The sequence below is a fragment of the Podarcis raffonei genome, chromosome 4, assembly GCF_027172205.1.
Source record: "Podarcis raffonei isolate rPodRaf1 chromosome 4, rPodRaf1.pri, whole genome shotgun sequence".
In the NCBI taxonomy this organism is placed as follows: Eukaryota; Metazoa; Chordata; class Lepidosauria; order Squamata; family Lacertidae; genus Podarcis; species Podarcis raffonei.
This window is the reverse complement of record NC_070605.1, coordinates 4,348,597-4,367,119: the sequence shown is the minus strand read 5'-3', so window position 1 is coordinate 4,367,119 and position 18,523 is coordinate 4,348,597. Positions and strand designations below refer to the sequence as shown.

Here is an 18,523-nt window from a genome sequence, read left to right as displayed (position 1 = left end):
AGACTACAAGAGCGCAAAGGCCTCAGTCAGACCATCTGATGAGTCTGACAATGAACTGGAAGAACCACTGTTCACCATTGGTCACTATTCTCCTAAGAAGGAGGAGATGAGTCCAGAAGACTTGCGTCTGGTTCGCAGGTCTGAAAGGGCGACCAAAGGCAAACCTCCAAAGAGATTTGCTGATGAGTTTGCTAAGATGGCAACTGCTGTTCTTAGTAGCTCAGAGAAGGTGTGGGAACCTTCAAGCTTCAAAGAGGTCCAGGAGTTAACCTGTAAAGATGCAGAGCCTTGGCTTAATGCCATGAAGGCTGAAGTTGATTCCTTGAACAGGAACCAAACTTGGGAGCTGGTACCGGTAGTCCCAGGGATGAGACTGGTTGGCAGCAAATGGGTCTTCAAGGCCAAGACAGACCAGAATGGCAAGGTTGTCAGACACAAAGCCAGATTGGTTGCCAGAGGTTTTTCACAGGTACCAGGGCAGGATTACCACGAGACCTACTCACCCACGGTCAAATATGAGAGCATTCGGCTGATGCTCAAGATCGCTGCGGAGGAGAAAATGCATGTTTCCCATCATGACATTAATACAGCTTTTTTGTACGGGATTCTGGGGGAGGAGCTGTACATGCTTCCACCTGACGGGATGCAGATACAGAAGGGAATGGTCTGTAAACTGCGGAAATCCTTATATGGTCTCAAGCAGAGTGCCAGGTGTTGGAACACAAAACTCACTGAAACGTTGCTTTCTCTAGGTTTTCACCAGGGCAAAGCTGATCCATGTGTGTTTGTCAAGGAGGAGGGGCAAAACAAACTGTATTGTTTATGTTTTGTTGATGATCTTCTGATGTTTTGGAAGAATCAGGCTTTCTACCAAAGCACCCTAGCTCAGCTGAAGGAGCACTTTGACATGAAGGATCTTGGTGAGGTATCCAACTACCTTTCTCTGCAGGTGGAAAGGGACCAAGCAGGTAATTTTCTGGTACACCAAACACAGAAAATTACTGATGTATTAACCAGGTTGAATTTGGTTGATGCAAACCCAGCAGACACACCGATGGTGACAGGTTACCAGGTAGACAGTACTGCTGAAGCGTTTTCTGACACAACGCTGTACAGATGCATTCTAGGCAAGTTGAATTTCATTGCTAGATGTTCAAGACCTGACATTGCTGTAAGCACTAACCTGCTTAGCAGACATGCTAACAATCCTACTGTTCAGGATTGGAAAGCTCTGAAGCGCATAGCCCGGTATTTGAAAGGGACTATGCACTACAGGCTGAGGTTCACCAGTCAAAAGACTGGAAGTCTTGAAATCTTTGCAGATGCAAGTTTTGGAAGTGACACCACGGATGGTACAAGCACTTCTGGAGTATGCTACATGTACAACCACTGCCTGTTTGACTGGTTGTGCAAAAAGCAGACAACAGTTAGCCTAAGTTCCTGTGAAGCAGAACTCAATGCTCTGTCATTTTCACTCATGGATTGTGAATGGTTGATGCAACTGTTTAAGGACATTGGGGTTTCTGTGAAATGTCCTATACAAGTGTATCAAGACAATAGATCTTGTTTGGCTTTGCTGAACTCGGAGAGTTGCAAGCAAAGGACCAAGTACTTGCAGATTAAACTACATCGTGCAAGAGAGTGTATTCAGAAAGGACTCATTCAGGTGTCCTACATGCCAGGAAATGAAATTCCTGCTGATCTGTTGTCTAAGGTTGTTGACAGAGGACATCTTAAGGTTTACGCACAAAGGTTGCAATTGGGTTGAACCACAGGTACTACAGGTTACACGGAAAGGGGGAGGATGTTAGGATATTTCCGTTCCACCTTAAAAGGGAGCAGGATGTTTGTATAACAGCCTGCGTAAGTTCCTGTCTCACAGGATGTTTATGTTGTAAGTTCGTTTCGTTTTTGGCTGTCTTGCCTGAGCAGTCGGAGGAGACGGTCATGATTTCTTTGTTCTGACCAATGTCTAATAAACTGTAAATATGCATGTTCTGCTCTCTGCTTGTGCAACTTCCTGCTGTGTGAATTCTGCTGATATAGTGTGCACTAAGCCTGAGGCTTAGTGTCGCTGAATTGCTGATATTGCCTGACTACGGGAGGTCGATGGATCGTCCGGCACCGAGCTTGGGGGCCAAGATGGACTTTATCTCCCTGGCAGTATCCCAACAAAAACATGCTGATTCCCAAATCATCTGCAGGCCAGATTGAGAAGACGATTGGGCCACATCCCGTCCCCAGGCCTTAGTTTGCTTACCCCTGGCCTGGGGAGCCACGTTCTGGTTGAAGGAGGCCAGGATTGGCCCCCAAGGCTTGGGATGTCCCTCCTCCCCTGCAGTAGGACTTGAAATCCAGGAGAAAACTCTTGGAATAGCCTTGTCAAGTGCTCAGGGACGGACTCACCTGTCCCCATGTCCTTCTCTTTGCAGATGTGCTACAGTTGCACATCTCTCCCCCAGAGGTGAGTATTGGAGAGAAACAGAGCAGGGACTCAGACTTGCCCTCCTTGCCCCCCACTCTGCACTCTCGGATGTGGAGAGACCCTCCCTTCGTGAGCAGCTGACAGACTGACTTTTCCCTTTCAGCTGCTGGATGAAGATCAGCTGCTGGAGGAAGATCCAGCCTCTCCTGAGCTGCAGAGGGTCAGGGTTACAGAGGCGAGTCACCAGAGGATTGGGGCCGCCCTATGCCTCAGGGCAGATAAAAGTCGGCCAGCCCCAGTCCCAAGTTGCGGGAGCAACATTGTTGGTTGCTAGTTCCTGCCTGAGCTCCTGACCCGCCCAGGCTCCCTGCTTGCAAGCCTGTTCCTGACTTCACCCAACTCCCTGCCCTGCACCCAGCTTCAGCTACTACGGACTGCCTCCACATTGCACCTTTGACCACGGACCGGACTTGGACCTAGCCTCTCGGGTAACCCACGGGACCAGCACAGTTTGCTCCCACCACACCCGCACTCCCCCTTCGTTGGGGTGCGTTCGGGAGGAACCAGAAGCCATGGCTGACCAGGCGGCTGCACTGGTGGCATTGACTCAGGAAAACCAGGTCTTGACCCACACCGTTCAGCAGCTAAGCAATGCAGTTACAGCACTTCAGCAGCGTTTGGACGCCTTATCAGCTCCTGGTGCCGACGCCCCAGCTTCTGGCAACTACCCAGTGGCCCTGCCAGAGAAATTCGATGGGTCCCCGGCCAGCTTTCCCATGTTTCTTGCCCAGACCAAGCTGTATATTCAGGGGAGAGCCCAGAATTTCCCCGATGACCGAACCAAGGTGCACTTCCTGATCAGCTTGCTGAAGGACCGGGCGGCCAAGTGGGCATTGCCGCTGCCCCGGCAAGATTCTCCCTTGCTGACAGACTATACAGGGTTTTGCAACCATCTGGAAACCGCGTTCGTCAACCCTCAGAAGGGGAGTCAAGCCAATCGGGCGATTCAGCTGTTGAAACAGGACAATTCCACAGTGGCCGCTTACGCCACAGAATTTCGACTGTTGGCACAGGACTTGTCCTGGAATGACTCCACCCTTCAGGACCAGTACCTCGAGGGGCTGTAGGATGAGATACTGGACCAGCTGGCCATGATGCATCACCCCGCCACGCTGGACACCCTCATTCAACGGAGTCTGCTCAGAGCCGCCAGCACTCCCGGCTCCAGTCCTTCCCAGCAGTTCCACGGCCACAGCCAAGTCACTGGAGGAGCCAATGTAGCTTGGGGCAGCGCGGCCTCGCCTCTCCCCCTCAGAGAAGACTCGGCGTCTGGAGGGGAAGCTGTGTCTCTACTGCGGAGGGAGTGGACACTATGCCCAATCCTGTCCCGAGAAAACGCCGGCCACAGGGAAATGGCCAACCTCAGTAGCCGATGGCCCAGGCTACCTGCGGTCCCAAACATCGCATGATGGGCCCTCACCGGTGGAATTGCAACACCTCATAGTTCTGGTGCGTCTATATCCCCCTGGTGGGTGCTGGATTCTCACCCACGCTCTGGTAGATTCAGGGGCAACCCACTCCTATATGGACTCTGCCTTCGCCGCCCATCATCAGGTGCCACTCCAGGACAAGCCAGAACCGGTACAGGTGGAGGCAATTGACGGACGGCTCCTGCGCTCAGGGGCCGTTACTCAGGAGACTCAGCCCTTGGTCCTGTGTCACCAGCAGCACCGGGAGGTGCACACCTTGGACATTGCCACCATGCCCCGGTTTCCCCTGGTGCTCGGGATGGACTGGCTGGAGTCTCACAATGTTCAGATCGACTGGGTCAATCAGACACTGCGCTTCCCAGACCCGTGTCCCCATGCTCGGTCTGAGATGCTAGTGGCCGCCCCCACGGGGGAAGCTGCGTCAACGCTCCCCGCTGTTTACCAGGACTACCAAGAAGTGTTTGAGGAACAGGGGGCAGATCACCTGCTGCCTCATTGGTCTTTCGACTGCGGCATAGACCTCCAGCCCAGAGAGACCCTGCCTGTGAGCCGCCTGTACTGTCTTACGGAGCCAGAGCGCTAAGCCTTGTAGGACTTCCGTCGCAAGAACCTGGAGTGCGGGTTCATTTGGCCCTCTACCTCGCCCACCGCCGCTCCAGTACTCTTCATTAAGAAGTGTGGGGAGCTTCGTCCCTGCCATGATTACCGGGCCCTGGATAAGATTACCATCCCAGACCGGTATCCCTTGCCCCTTATTGCAGAGTTGCTGGAGCGGGTGCAAGGGGCGCAGATGTTCACCAATCTGCACCTTCGGGGAGCCTACAATTTGATTAGGATCCGAGCCGGGGATGAGTGGAAGACAGCATCTGGGACACGGTATGGGCAGTTCGAATACCTGGTAATGCCTTTCGGGTTGTGCAATGCGCCTGCTGTGTTCCAACGGTACATCAACCACATGTTCCAGGTCTTGCTAGACAAGTACGTGGTGGTGTACTTAGATGACATTTTGATTTACTCCCACGACCCAACTTGCCACGAGGGTCATGTCTGGTCCATGTTGCAGCTCTTGCGGGAGCAACGCCTGTATGCTAAGCTCAGCAAGTGAAAGTTCCACCAGCGGTCGGTGGACTTCCTTGGTCACCAACTCTCCCCCTGATGGGGTGCAGATGGATCCCGGGAAGGTGGCAGCAGTTCAGGAGTGGGCGGCACCCCAGAAGCGCAAGGACCTACAGCGGTTCCTGGGGTTCGCCAACTATTACTGGACCTTCATTGTGCACTATGCTCACCGCGCCACCCCACTGACCCAACTGCTGTGCCCCAAGACACCATTCTCTTGGGACAAGGAGGCAGAGGTGGCGTTTCAGGGGTTGAAAGCCTGTCTCCAGAGGGCGCCGCTTTTACAGCATCCTAATCCCTCTCGTCCCTTCGTGGTGGAGACAGATGCCTCCAGTCCGGCTCTCGGTGCTGTCTTGTCCCAGCAGCACGGACCTGATGCGCTGCTGTTACTCTGCGCCTACTATTCCTGCCAGCTTCTTCTGGCAGAATGTAACTATACCGTGTGGGAGCGGGAACTACTGGCCATCAAGGTGGCCTTTGAGGTCTGGGGCCATCATCTTGAGGGGGCAAGACACCTGGTGGAAGTGAGAATCGACCACCAGAACCTGGAGTACCTCCAGACTGGGTCGACCACTTGGCATTGGAGGAGTTCGCTTACAACAACGCGGTGAACGCCTCCACCGAGCAGACCCTGTTCCAGGCCACTTACGGTTACCATCCGCGTTTGTTCCTGGACGTGCTGCAAGCATCTACTGACAGATTGGCTCCAGGAGCTCCAGTCTCAGCACCAACTATTGATGGAGCAACTGCACCAGGCCAATGATGCGTACAAGGCCCAGGCCGACCGCCGCCACCAAGTGGGACCAGAACTCCACATCGGCGAGCCATGGGGCTATATAAATTCTAATTGGACTCCGTTGGAATTGGGCAAGTGTATCCAGGCTGCAATTAGCTTTTTGGTCCCTTAGGAACAACTGAGCAACTTCCCTAGCGTGCAAAACCAGAGCCTCTAATAAAAAAAAATCCCATAGAAAGGCCAAGGCAAAGACATCTCTCTCAAGAAATGTCCAAACCTGTGCCACTACAAGGTGACATGGTCAATATGAAAGCCAGGGATTCACCAGGGATTGTTGCTGCTGTGATATGATGGAGGTGTGAGACCAGACGAGAGCTAGTTTGACACCTGGGAACACACAAAAAAGGCAGAAACAAAACAAACTGCATTTTTCACTCATTATTTGACCTTCTCGCTAAGTGTAAAGCATAGGCCACTATTGAGAATGTTTCTTCCAAACTGCAAGTATGCCACAAGTAATTTAGAACAAAATGCAACGTGTTATTTTTTTATGTGATATCCTATGTCCAGCTATGTGCACTGCTACACTTGCAAATAGCCTTAAGAGGCCTGACATGCAAGTCTCTTAAGATTTACAAGAAGGCATATACCGTATTTTTTGCCCTATAGGATGCACTTTTTCCCCTCCAAAAATGAAGGGGAAATGTGGGTGCGTCCTATGGGGCGAATACAGGGTTTCGCTGAAGCCTGGAGAGTGAGAGGCTCTCGCTCTCCAGGCTTCAGGAATCTCTGCGCAAACCTCTGGAGCCCAGCGCCTCCAAAGGGTCGCGCAGAACTGCCTGCCCTCCCGGGCTCTGTGCAGCTCTGCGCATCCCTCCGGAGCCCGGCGCCAAGCCGCGCCGGCCTCTGGAGGGTCGCGCAGAGCTGCCTGCCCTCCCAGGGTCCGCGCAGCTCTGCACGACCCTCCAGAGCCCGGCGCCAAGCCGCTCCGGCCTCTGGAGGGTCGCGCAGAGCTGCCTGCATTAGGAAGCCTCAGTGCGCCCGGGCTTCGCACAGCTGTCCGCAAGCCTGGGGAGACCAGCGCGGCTCCCTAGGCTTGCGGATAGCAGGATCTTCTGGGGGCTGGGGTCAGGGGAAGCTCGAGCTTCCACCGCACCAGCCCCGTGCCTGGGGGGGAAATAATTTTTTTTCTTTATTCCCCCCCCAAAAAAACTACATGCATCCTATAGGACGGTGCGTCCTATGGGGCGAAAAATACGGTAAATGTACCAAGCAAACACATATATTTTATGGGGGGGGGGGCAAAGACCCCTAGGAATTTAAGAGTGGCTGTATTCCCTACACCCACAAGTCTCAGAATACTTAGAACATAACATAAAAACACAAAACATCATGTGTTAAAATAGCATTAGATGTCAATAAGAAAAAGGCCTGGTTAAAAAGGTGTGGATTTGCCTGGCTCCTAAAGCTGTATAATGGTTTTTCCGACCTTTGTATGGATTCTTTGATGGGAAGTGAGTTTAGAGCTAACAGTGAAGCTCTTTCCACATTCCACACACTGATAAGGTTTCTCCCCTGTATGAATTCTTTGATGGGAAGTGAGATCGGAGCTCTGACTGAAGCTCTTTCAACATTCCACACACTGATAGGGTTTCTCCCCTGTATGAATTCTTTGATGGGAAGTGAGATGGGATCTTTGACTGAAGCTCTTTCCACATTCCACACACTGATAGGGTTTCTCCCCTGTATGAATTCTTTGATGGGAAGTGAGATGGGAGCTATCAGTGAAGCTCTTTCCACATTCAAAGCACTGATAGGGTTTCTCCTCTGTATGATTTCTGTGATGGGAAGTGAGAGAGAAGCTACATGTGAAGCTCTTTCCACATTCCACACACTGATAGGGTTTCTCCCCTGTATGAATTCTTTGATGGGAAGTGAGACTGTGGCTGTGAGTGAAGCTCTTTCCACATTCCACACACTGATAGGGTTTCTCCCCTGTATGAATTCTTTGATGGGAAGTAAGATCGGAGTTTCTAATGAAGCTTTTTCCACATTCCGCACACTGATAGGGTTTCTCCCCTGTATGAATTCTTTGATGAGAAGTGAGAGAGGAGCTATCAGTGAAGCTCTTTCCACATTCTACGCACGGATAGGGTTTCTCCCCTGTATGAATTCTTCGATGGGAAGTGAGAGTGGAGATCTTACTGAAGCTCTTTCCACATTCCACACACTGATAGGGTTTCTCTCCTTTATGAATTCTTTGATGAGAAGTGAGAGAGGAGCTCTGACTGAAGCTCTTTCCACATTCTACGCACGGATAGGGTTTCTCCCCTGTATGAATTCTTTGATGGGAAGTGAGATGGGAGCTATGAGTGAAGCTCTTTCCACATTCCACACACTGATAGGGTTTCTCCCCTGTATGAATTCTTTGATGGGAAGTGAGATTGGAGCTCCGACTGAAGCTCTTTCCACATTCCATACACTGATAGGGTTTCTCCCCTGTATGAATTCTTTTATGGTTAGTGAGAGTGGAGCTCCGACCGAAGCTCTTTCCACATTCCACACACTGATAGGGTTTCTCCCCTATATGAATTCTTTGATGAGAAATGAGATCGGAGCTCTTTCTGAAGCTCTTTCCACATTCCACACACTGATAGGGTTTCTCCACTGTATGAATTCTTTGATGGGAAGTGAGAGAGGAGCTACATGTGAAGCTCTTTCCACATTCCACACACTGATAGGGTTTCTCCGCTGTATGAATTCTTTGATGGGAAGTGAGAGAGGAGCTATGAGTTAAGCTCTTTCCACATTCCACACACTGATAGGGTTTCTCTCCTGTATGAATTCTTTGACGGGAAGTGAGAGAGGAGCTATGAGTGAAGCTCTTTCCACATCCCATGCACTGATAGAGTTTCTTTCCAATGAGATTTTGTTGATGGGAAGTGGAATTGGAGCTCTGACTGCAGCTTTCTCCACACTCCAAATTTTTTAGTGGCTTCTCCTCTCTGGGGATTTTTTCGTGGTCACCTTTGGTCTCGATTTCCAATTCATCACAATCTGCATTGGGGACAAAAAGGGATTAGAGCCTCAGGAGCAAATGGAGAAGAACTGAAGGGAGTTGCGTGTGTGTTCATTACCTGTGTTGTTTGTTTAATATGAGATTCGGATGAGTTGTTGAATGTTGCTTTGTTTATATAAAGCAGTGGTCAAAATTGTGAAAGACTTTTGGAAAAAAGTGTATTTCAGAGTTTTGATGGCTTATAACACCGCTTCATTTGGAGTAATGTCATAAAATTATATATCAATGGAAAGATAATTCGATCAAAAATGCAATCAAGAATGCAATCCAACAAAGTTTGTTCAATTACCCGTATTCTATCAAACGTTATAGCCAAATAACCTGAAAAAGGAAGCACAACTTGCTTTGGTTGACTTTTGTCAGTGTGCTATGTGATTGCTATCAAGTTTGTTGGTTTTTTGTGTTCTTTCATTTAGTGAGGGTGTAAGACATAATAAAATTATAGAACTAGCACAAGGAGTTGAGTGGTCCCCAGAAAGTGATGTAAGATTGTACTATTAAGTGAGCAAGGCTACAGTTATGAAGAAATTAGAAGAGAGATTGGGGAAAACTTAACCAAAGTTGGCCTTTCTATATTTTTGAAGAGGTATAAGGAGACTCAGGGACGCGGGTGGCACTGTGGGTAAAAGCTTCAGCGCCTAGGGCTTGCCGATCGAAAGGTTGACGGTTTGAATCCCCGCGGCGGGGTGGGCTCCCGTTGTTCGGTCCCAGCGCTTACCAACCTAGCAGTTCGAAAGCACTCCCGGGTACAAGTAGATAAATAGGGACCGATTACTAGCGGGAAGGTAAACGGCGTTTCCGTGTGCGGCTCTGGCTCGCCAGAGCAGCAATGTCACGCTGGCCACGTGACCCGGAAGTGTCTCCGGACAGCGCTGCCCCCCGGCCTCTTGAGTGAGATGGGCGCACAACCCTAGAGTCTGTCAAGACTGGCCCGTATGGGCAGGGGTACCTTTACCTTTTTATAAGGAGACTCAGTCACTACAAAAGTGACGATGGACGAGTGGAGAGACTGTGCCTACATGACAGAAGAAAATCATCTGGGTGTATACAAGATGACATGGCGCAATGAAATGGGAAGTTGAATGCAAGGACTGGTCTAAATGTTAGAATTCTAAGAAAAAGCCATTGTTATCTCTCCTGCAAAGGTTGAAAAGATGAAACCCATGTTAACTGGACAGTGGAACAATGGGGCGGTGTTATTTGGAGCGATGAAACCCAAATCTCCTTGCTTGGTAGTGATGGCATGAAATACGCGAGGAGAAGAATCAGAGAAGATTTACATCCTACTTGCATTACACCGACCGTGAAACACCCAGACAGTGTGATGATCTGGGGTTGTATGGCAGCAAAAGGTGTGGGCAGAATTTGCGTCATTAATGGGAATATAAATGTGGAAAAATGCATAAACGAAATACGTGAGCCCAAACTGAAGTGTTCCGCAGGTGATCTTTTCCCAGATACAGAAGCATTTATATATTTTCAACAGGATTCAGCTCTATGTCGTGTTGGTGCTGTGTGCAAAAGGTGCTTTCAAGATAATGATATTTCACTGCTGGAATGGCCTGGGAATAGCCCACACTTTAACCCAATCGGAAATCTATGGAGCCAACTAAAGAAACTTGTTATTCAGAAGCAACCCAGCAATAAAGCCCAATTAATAGAGGCCAGAATTCAGTCTTGGTTTCCCATTATTACAGCTGCAGAACTAAAGACTTGGTTCACTTCAAGGGAAGGCGTTGTAAGGCCGTAATTAAAGCTAAAGGTTACCAATGGTTACCAAAGGTTTCACGTTTTTTCTTTATGACTGCTGTTCTAATAAATACTCTTTCATAAAAGTCATCGCATTACATTCTTCATTAAATTATCTTTCCATTGCTATATAAATTTATGGTATTACTCCATTCAAAAGTGGTGTTATGAGCTACCAAACCTCAGAAATACACTTTTCACAAAAGGTTTCCACAATTTTGGCCACTAGGAGAAGTTGTTCATTTTAAAGTTAATGTTCTTTTATATGGAATCAGATTATTATTATTTATGTTTCATTTTTATATGTGTGTTGGAAGCTGCCCAGAGTGGCTGGGGGAATGCAGCCAGATGGGCAGGGTATAAACAAAAATTATTATTATTACTACAGTGGTACCTTGATTTAAGAACAGTCCTCTTCCAGAAAAGATTAAGTTTGTAAACCGAGGTACCACTGTATCATCATCATCATCATCATCATCATCATCATCACCACTGCTACTTCTACCTGAAATTCAATAAGTCTAGCTCTTCTCTGGGATGAATTTTGTTTGGCACAGTCATGGCATCCCCTCCATCTCCAATGTCAGTCGTCTCTTTGGTCAACCCAAGACTGACAGGAGCAAAAACAAAAGCAGAAAACCTGAAGCTACTTATCTTTCCTAACAATTCTGAAGCTGACATTTAAGATGGCCTGGGCAGTTGAAAGCAGCCCAATCGTGGTAGAAAAAGGAATAATTTGAGGGAAATTGTTCAAAGAAAAAACTGTAAGTTACTCTTTATTGTGGGGGTGTTAGGTTCCCATGTGTTGTAGGGGGCGCTGTTGAGCTCTGTGAAAATATATGACGTTGGTCACATAGAGCAGTGTTCCCCAACCTTGGGCCTCCAGCTGTTTTTGGACTACAACTCCCATCATCCCTCACTAGCAAGACCAGTGGTCAAGGATGATGGGAATTGTAGTCCAAAAACAGCTGGAGGCCCAAGGTTGGGGAACACTGACATAGAGGTATTTTTTAAATTTCCAGGCAGATAGGACGATCCCACAGGGAGCCTTACCAAGAGAGGCCACGATCCCACGATTCTCCTCCATGACGTCCTTATGCAGAGCTCTCTGGTCAGGATCCAGCAACGCCCACTCCTCGTCCGTGAAACGAACAGTGACATCTTCAAAGCACACTGGACCCTAAAAGAAAAAGGGAAATGTCCTGCTCTGAGACAGCAGAAATATGATCTACTCCACAATGCTCTGTTGTTTCCTTCCTGTAAATTGCGGTGTTGTTTCAACAGGATTGCTTTGCTGCACATTTTAATTATGGGTGCTTATTTTATTCTGCATTTTAATTATGGGTATTCGTTTTTGTGCAAATAAGTTGTACTCCACCTTGTGTTATTCAAGTCATTCTGCCTAGGCAAGCATTCCAGTTTCCCCAATGGAAGGATCCACTTTCTCCTCTCCTCCTGGGCTGTTCTGGGGAGTTCCCTCCCAATGCCCTAGAGCCAAATTCAAGGGATTCATGGAGGAATGGGGAGGGGGAGGAATGGAAGGCAGGCCCCATTTTGCAGCCGATGGGGCTGGTTAGGGGAATCCAGGCCACTATTTGTTCTCATTTGTCCACTGCTTAGAAACCAATTTTTGCATTCAGTTATCAATCTAGAAATGAAATAAGCCTGTTTTGGATGGCCATCTGTCTTGGATGATCTAGCAGAGATTCCTGCATTGCAGGGGGTCTCCTGGCTCTGAGAGACAAGCAGGGAGGGTGACTTCTGGCAAAAGGAGAGGGAGCCCCCGGTGGCTGCTCCTTCTCCTGACTCACCTCTGCCTCTCGACCTTCCTCTCCCACTTGCCTCCTTCCTCTTCTGCCTCTGATTCTGCACTGCATTCTGCCACAGACTCTCCCAGCTCACTAAGCCCTGTTTCCCCTTCAGCTTCTGACACCTCCTCTTCCCAGGCTTCTCCCTCTTCTCCCTCTACCCGCTCATCCTTCCTCCACCTCCACTCCTTCGGCTCTGAGCCGTCTTCCCTTCCTGGTTCCCCGGCTGCTTCCTCCCACCATTCCTCTGTGCCCAACCAGTTCATGACATTGCTCCATCCCTCAGCCTCTGTCCCCACAAGGCAGCTTCCCCTGACCTGATCTTGTTCCACAGCCGCTGCTTCCCTTCTGCCCCCATGAAAAGGTGGATCAGGAGGTCTTGCTGGCATCCTTCTGCCACCTGCAAGAGAAAAAAGGTAAGCAGGACGCCAGGAGTGCCTGCTTCTCTCACAGGTGAAACAGAGCATCTCTAACTACAGATGGGCCTTTGAGAAAGCTTTACCTGCTGAGAGCATTTGGACGTTTGTGCCCATTTCATATGTTTGTTTGTGCAGAAATACATCTCCCCTCCTCTGGACCCTTCTTCCCAACCGTCTCTCCCCAAAACAAGGTGAAAAGAACCCTCAGATGAATTGGAAAACCAACAGAAAGAGACCGAATGGAGAAAAGCCACCTTCCTCCTTACCCAGCGGCCTCACTCTGGTGTCCAACGGAGGCCTCTCTGCCTCACAGGAATCCAGGTCCATTTCTGCAAAGAGATCCTTTCCCTGAGAAAGAAACAAGGATTCAAAACAGAGAATGGTGAGAAATACTAGAATGAGAATGACAAAGACTTGAAGGGTGTGAGATCTCATTCCATGGATGCCTTCCCAGAAAAAGGATGGGCCATCAGCAGACCATTATGGGATGTTCTCTGTCCTGTTTGGAGCCCCTTGGGAGTGTCCAGAGGAAAGTCTCTCTCACCTGTTTACTCTGTTCCTGCTTTCTCTCCTCTGCCTGACTCAGGAGGAAACCTTCGGCCAGGGCCACCGCTTGGGAACTGGTCTCCGCTCCACAGTCCCTCACCCAGCTCTCCATCTCCAGGGGAAGGACAGCCAGGAACTGCTCCAAGATCACCAGGTCCAGCATCTCAGCTTTCGTGTGCCTTTCTGGCTTCAGCCACTGATGGTCAAGGTGGTGGAGTCGGCTGCAAACCTCTCGGGGTCCTTTGGCCTCCTGGCAGCAGAACTGCCTCAACTGCTGGCTCTGCACCTCTGAGCAGAGGGTGTCCTCCTCACCCAGGATCTTGTGCACAGAGTTTTCCCAGAATCCCCCACTGCTTCCAGTTTGGATGGCATGGCCTCTTCCTGCTTCAGGGCCAGCCGAGTCTTGCTCATCCATCTGTGCTCTCAGGAAGCCTCTGAGAGATCGGAAGGAACCCTTTGGTCTTCTGCCAAGTTCTGTCCGTCTTAATGAGAAGCTCTAGCAAATCCTACAAAGCAAATACATTGTTCTGTTACAAAATATGTAGGACGGGGGGGAAATGGTTCCCTGAGCAAGCATAATGCTCCTTGCTAGGAACAAGAGGAGGAGGAAGAGGAGAAGAAATAAGTCTCTAGCCTTCTAGCAATGCAGAATGTGGAGGCAACTGAAGGGATTTCTGTCAGATTAATCAACCTGGTTTCTCCATCCTTCCAGTCAATGCCTGAAGTCAGAAGTGACTGACAAGGGAGTCATTTGTATCTTGTGGAAAATGGATGCTTGGCTCTAGTGAGGGTCCTCACTCGGGGGTCCTCAGGAGTTGCTCCTCACCCCCACCCCCACCCTCACCCCACCTCCACTCCCTGCTTCTGTCTCCTTTTCTGCAATCTCTGCCGCTGTCCAGACAGATTCGTGGGGGTGAGATCTCTTTTTCTCTCTTCCGAGGGCCAGGAATGTATCTGGCCAGCCCCCAGAGGGCCAAGTGGGCGGGGCCAAAGACATCTCCCTTGATTTTTTTATTTTTTTGTTGTTCTGTTAGATAGCTTAACACAAACTGGTTTGCAATGCAGCAGCCAGACTATGGGCTGGGATCCCTCTCTTTATCCCTGGCCTTTCTCTCCCACCTTAACTTCCTTCCTTCCTGTGGGGTTTTTTTTGGGGGGGGCTAGTCCACCTCCTCCTCCAGCTTTGGAAAACCATTTGCACATGTTCCCTTTGTAGTGCAATGACGCTGAGTGATGTCACACACAGTTAAAGTCCCTGGGGCTCCTTTGTTTTAAAAAGGGAGATTTCGTGGGAGTCAGGGATCCTCTGATCTCCAGGAAGGAGAGCGTGGCAGACCTGGCCCCTCCCTGGCAGGACCCTCTCCTCCCTGACTTGGGGTCCCCCCCTGCAGAAGCAGATCAAGCCCCCCAGGCCCCCTCCCCTGCTGCAGCCCTGGGACCCCCCCCCGTCTCCCCACTGCACCCTCTGGGGGGAGAGAGAGGAGACTCACCCATAGCTGGCAACCTTCCCTTTTTTTGCGGGAAATTCCCTTATTGCAGCGCCGTTTCCCGCTGCTTAGATAGGTGAGGCTGCTGATCCCTTATTTTCAAGGCTGCTGATCCCTTATTTTCAAATCTGAAAGTTGACAGCTATTGACTCACCAGATCCCAGGAGGGGACAGCGATGCAGCCCTTGCAGCAGAGACACCAAAGCAACACCCCCCCTTCCTTGCAGGAAAGGACTGGGGAGGGAGGGGCCTTGGCTCTGGAGGACCAGCCCCCTCTTGCTTCCTCTCTAGGAATGCAGCTCAGTTCCCTTTAACCCTTGCCAAGCCGAGTCCCTCCAGCTCAGCCATCTCTCCCTTGGCAGAACCTCAGATTTTTATTATTTTTTATGCATTTAGGGGGGCAACTGCTCCCCTGGCTACGCCCATGCCCAGATATCCTTTTGGGGGGGAGGCTCTTGGCTGGACTCTGAGCATCTCCCTCCCTTGGCCGGAAACCAGAGGAAGAGCTTGCAGGGAAAAGGGCTTTGCAGGAGGCAAGGAAGCTCCTCCTAGAATTCAGGAGTGGAGAGATAGGAGGGGATCCCAGGGTCATCTAGTCCAACCCCCAGCAATGCAGGAATCTCCGCTAAAGCATCCATGGCAGATCGCCGTCCGATCTCTGCTCAGAAACCTCCAAGGAAGGAGAGTTCACCGCCTCCCAAGGGAGACCTTTCCTCTGCCCAACTGCTCTTAGATGTCCCTCAAGGCAGCGGGTCCTGAGTTCTAGCCCTGCTGAAACAATCACACTGGCTGCCAAGGAGGAACCCAGTGAAGTTCAAAATAAATAAATCCCATTCTCATCATAAATGAGTAATACTTTCTTATGCACGCAACAAAAGTATGCCATTTCCCTTTCCAGAAATGCTTAATTGCTAATTCAATGGACTGAAAATGGATGGTTGTTGTTATGATGTTTAGGGAAGCTTTGAATATTTGATGGACTATTATATTTTAATATTTTGTTGGAAGCTGCCCAGAGTGGCTGGGGAACCCAGCCAGATGGGTGGGGTATAAATTATTATTATTATTATTATTATTATTATTATTATTATGGAAGCCGCCCAGAGTGGCTGGGGAACCCAGCCAGATGGGTGGGGTATAAATTATTAATTATTATTATCACTATTACTATTGATCAGGTGAGTGTTCTCCTTTCAAAAGAGGCAGGTAGAATCTCCACGCTTGCTAATAGCATAATGTTGAAAGTGCAGGGAAATATGGGGAGTCCTAGAGCATCTGCTTGGCATGCAGAATGTCTCAGGGTCAACCCCTGGCATCTCCTGCAAGGGCTGGACAAAATCCCTGCCTGAAACTCTGGGGAGCTGCTGCCAGTCAGTGTAGACCAGGGGTCCTCAAACTGTGTTCCCTGGGCCAAATCCAGCCCACCAGGGTTGTGAATCTGGCCTGCAGTGTTAAGTTGTGGGTGAACATATCAGACGACACAGCGATTCTTCAAACAGCTCTTGTTTATTGTGATGGCCTGGGAATCCGATTCAGAGGCTGAACCGGAGGAATCCCATCCTGCACAGGAGTCCCCGCCTCCAGGGCCGGCTGAACTGGGGCAGAGCCTTGATTCTGAAGCGCCTGCACCTGTGCCGGATCCTCAGGAACAGGCACCAGGTGAATCCACTCTGGCTCCAGAGGTGGTTGAGGACTCAGTGCCTACAGGTGAATCTCCCCCTGGGCCCAGTAACCCTTCAGCCTCTCCTGAACTGCAGAGGCTCAGGGCAGAGAGGCGGAGGGAGCTGGTTTCTCCCAGGAGGAGTGCTCACCTTAAGGCCAGGAGAGGCGGGTCTCCTGGGGGCCGGGACCGCCCCTGGCCTCAGAGAAGATAAAGGCCAGTCAGCCCGGTCCCAGGTTGCAGGAGCAACATAATTGAAGAGCTGTTTCTTTCACTCACCTCAAATATTTCTCTACAAGGTCGAAGGAAATGCAGAAACCTTCCCATTGTCTCTGTCCTCACAAATCCTGCCTTAAGGGCACATTTAAGGTGTGAATAGGGTGAGCCTGTGACCTGGCTCAGGAATGAAGTATTATCATTACAAAAGAATAGCCAGCCTTCCCAAGTAATCTAGTCAAGTGACCATTAACAGGTAACCTGGCAGACAAGGTAAAAACAACACTCAGATTTTCGGGTGAGGCTGGCCTCTCTCCCTGCTCCCGGGGCCTGTTTACCGGTGATCCTCTCTGGCTGACATCCCGGACAGTCCAGGGAGATCTTGATAGGCGACATCCCCCGGAATGAAAGATGCACACCCCCTTTGCATACCAGCAGGAGAATGAAGATAGTCAGAAAGGCTTTTTACATCGTTTATTTCTGACTGTATATCTCCACAAAAAACATGTCCGATCAGTTCAGTCTCCTCCGAGCAAGTGACACAGACTTCCTTCACATACGCAACAGGAAGGTCTCATATTACACTGAGAACAAAGCCTTGTGAATCCCCTGAACTGCCTGGAAGATTCTTTCCCAGGACTAGCCACATCATATGATGTAAACACTGAGCTGCTAGTTTGCAGCTGCATTGTACTCATATCCTGACAGTTTCTGGGGGTGGTCTTGGACTCCAGGTTGGGCAATTAAAAATGTCTCTATTAAGGGCTTGCACACATGGCTCGGGGTCCTCCTCCTCTCTCCTGCGTGTGGGTGGAGAACCCTGTTGCAACAGTTAATAAAGAACAGGCTTACTAGCTGCTTTGCTTCTCAATATTCTCTGGTTGGTCTGTTTATTTTCTCCTACCGATAGAGAACCTACAAAAGGACTGTATATGGGCCCTGTCAGCATCGCCCTTGAGCCAGTGCCATCAACTCGACTCATACACTTCAGCCCCGACTGGGCTAGGCGAGCTGGGTAGCACTTCCAGAGACCACCTTCTGCACAGGAACAGGTCAAAGTGCTGTGGACTCACAGCTTAGAGTTGTGAGCACCGGATTCACTTCCACAAGAAGACAGTCGTCGCACAGCAGAGTATAGCTAAGTATAGCAGAGTATATAAACGACTCGGAGAGCAGCTCTGTAGAATATCTTCTTTATTCTATCTACAACTACTATACAACTATATACAGAGCTTAATGAGGTCTAAGCATAAAGAATGCTGCACTTCACTGAGTGTCTGCAGCTGCTCTTAGCAGCAACCTTATCTCTAGACACGCTCTGTAACACTCAGTCTCTCTCTCTCTCCGACACACTGACTGACTCTTTGATGTGGTGCTGGAGCAGAATAAGTAGAGAGCAGAACACACCTCCTTCTCTCTGGAGAATCAGCAGACTCATCAGGAGATTCTTGGATATGGGAGGGGTGAAATCTCCTCATCCTCCCCCATTTCATCCGACCATTTCAAGAATCTTTTACATAACTGCAATTTACACACACACTCCAAAAGTTGTTCTCTGCTTACAACCTTGGTTTACATATGCAGGTATCTCTCTCCCCCTTTATCTAAGACACTTTAACAATACCATTAAACAGTCACTGCAACCACTCTGTGTCCATTAGGAAAGAGTTAAAACATAAACCTCAACCTGTAATTTACACAAAATACACACTGTGAATACACAAATGAATAAGCAGCTTCTAAAAAAATCTTTATACACGGTACCCCATAAGGAAAAAGGAGCAGGTTTTTT

General features: G+C 49.5%; 3 protein-coding genes and 1 pseudogene across 3 annotated transcripts in view; all 4 read right to left on the bottom strand.

Annotated features, from left to right (window-relative positions):
• LOC128412040 (zinc finger protein 345-like) overlaps positions 1-15,080 on the bottom strand; it is a 28,531-nt gene extending 13,451 nt beyond the window's left edge. The window contains exon 1 of the mRNA XM_053384865.1: positions 15,010-15,080. The gene's annotated coding sequence lies outside the window, so the exon portion shown is untranslated. The remainder of the gene's footprint in view (positions 1-15,009) is intronic.
• LOC128412035 (zinc finger protein 420-like) overlaps positions 1-15,094 on the bottom strand; it is a 621,951-nt gene extending 606,857 nt beyond the window's left edge. The window contains exon 1 of the mRNA XM_053384848.1: positions 15,010-15,094. The gene's annotated coding sequence lies outside the window, so the exon portion shown is untranslated. The remainder of the gene's footprint in view (positions 1-15,009) is intronic.
• LOC128412054 (zinc finger protein 883-like) lies at positions 7,062-13,056 on the bottom strand (annotated as a pseudogene).
• LOC128412168 (zinc finger and SCAN domain-containing protein 31-like) lies at positions 13,373-14,925 on the bottom strand (the record flags this gene model as incomplete). The annotated part of the gene is made up of 2 exons (XM_053385033.1): positions 14,859-14,925; positions 13,373-13,874 (listed from the first exon to the last, which is right to left on the bottom strand). A coding segment is annotated over exon 2 (411 nt), but the record flags the coding sequence as incomplete, so codon positions are not given.
• Positions 15,095-18,523: the final 3,429 nt, after the last annotated feature.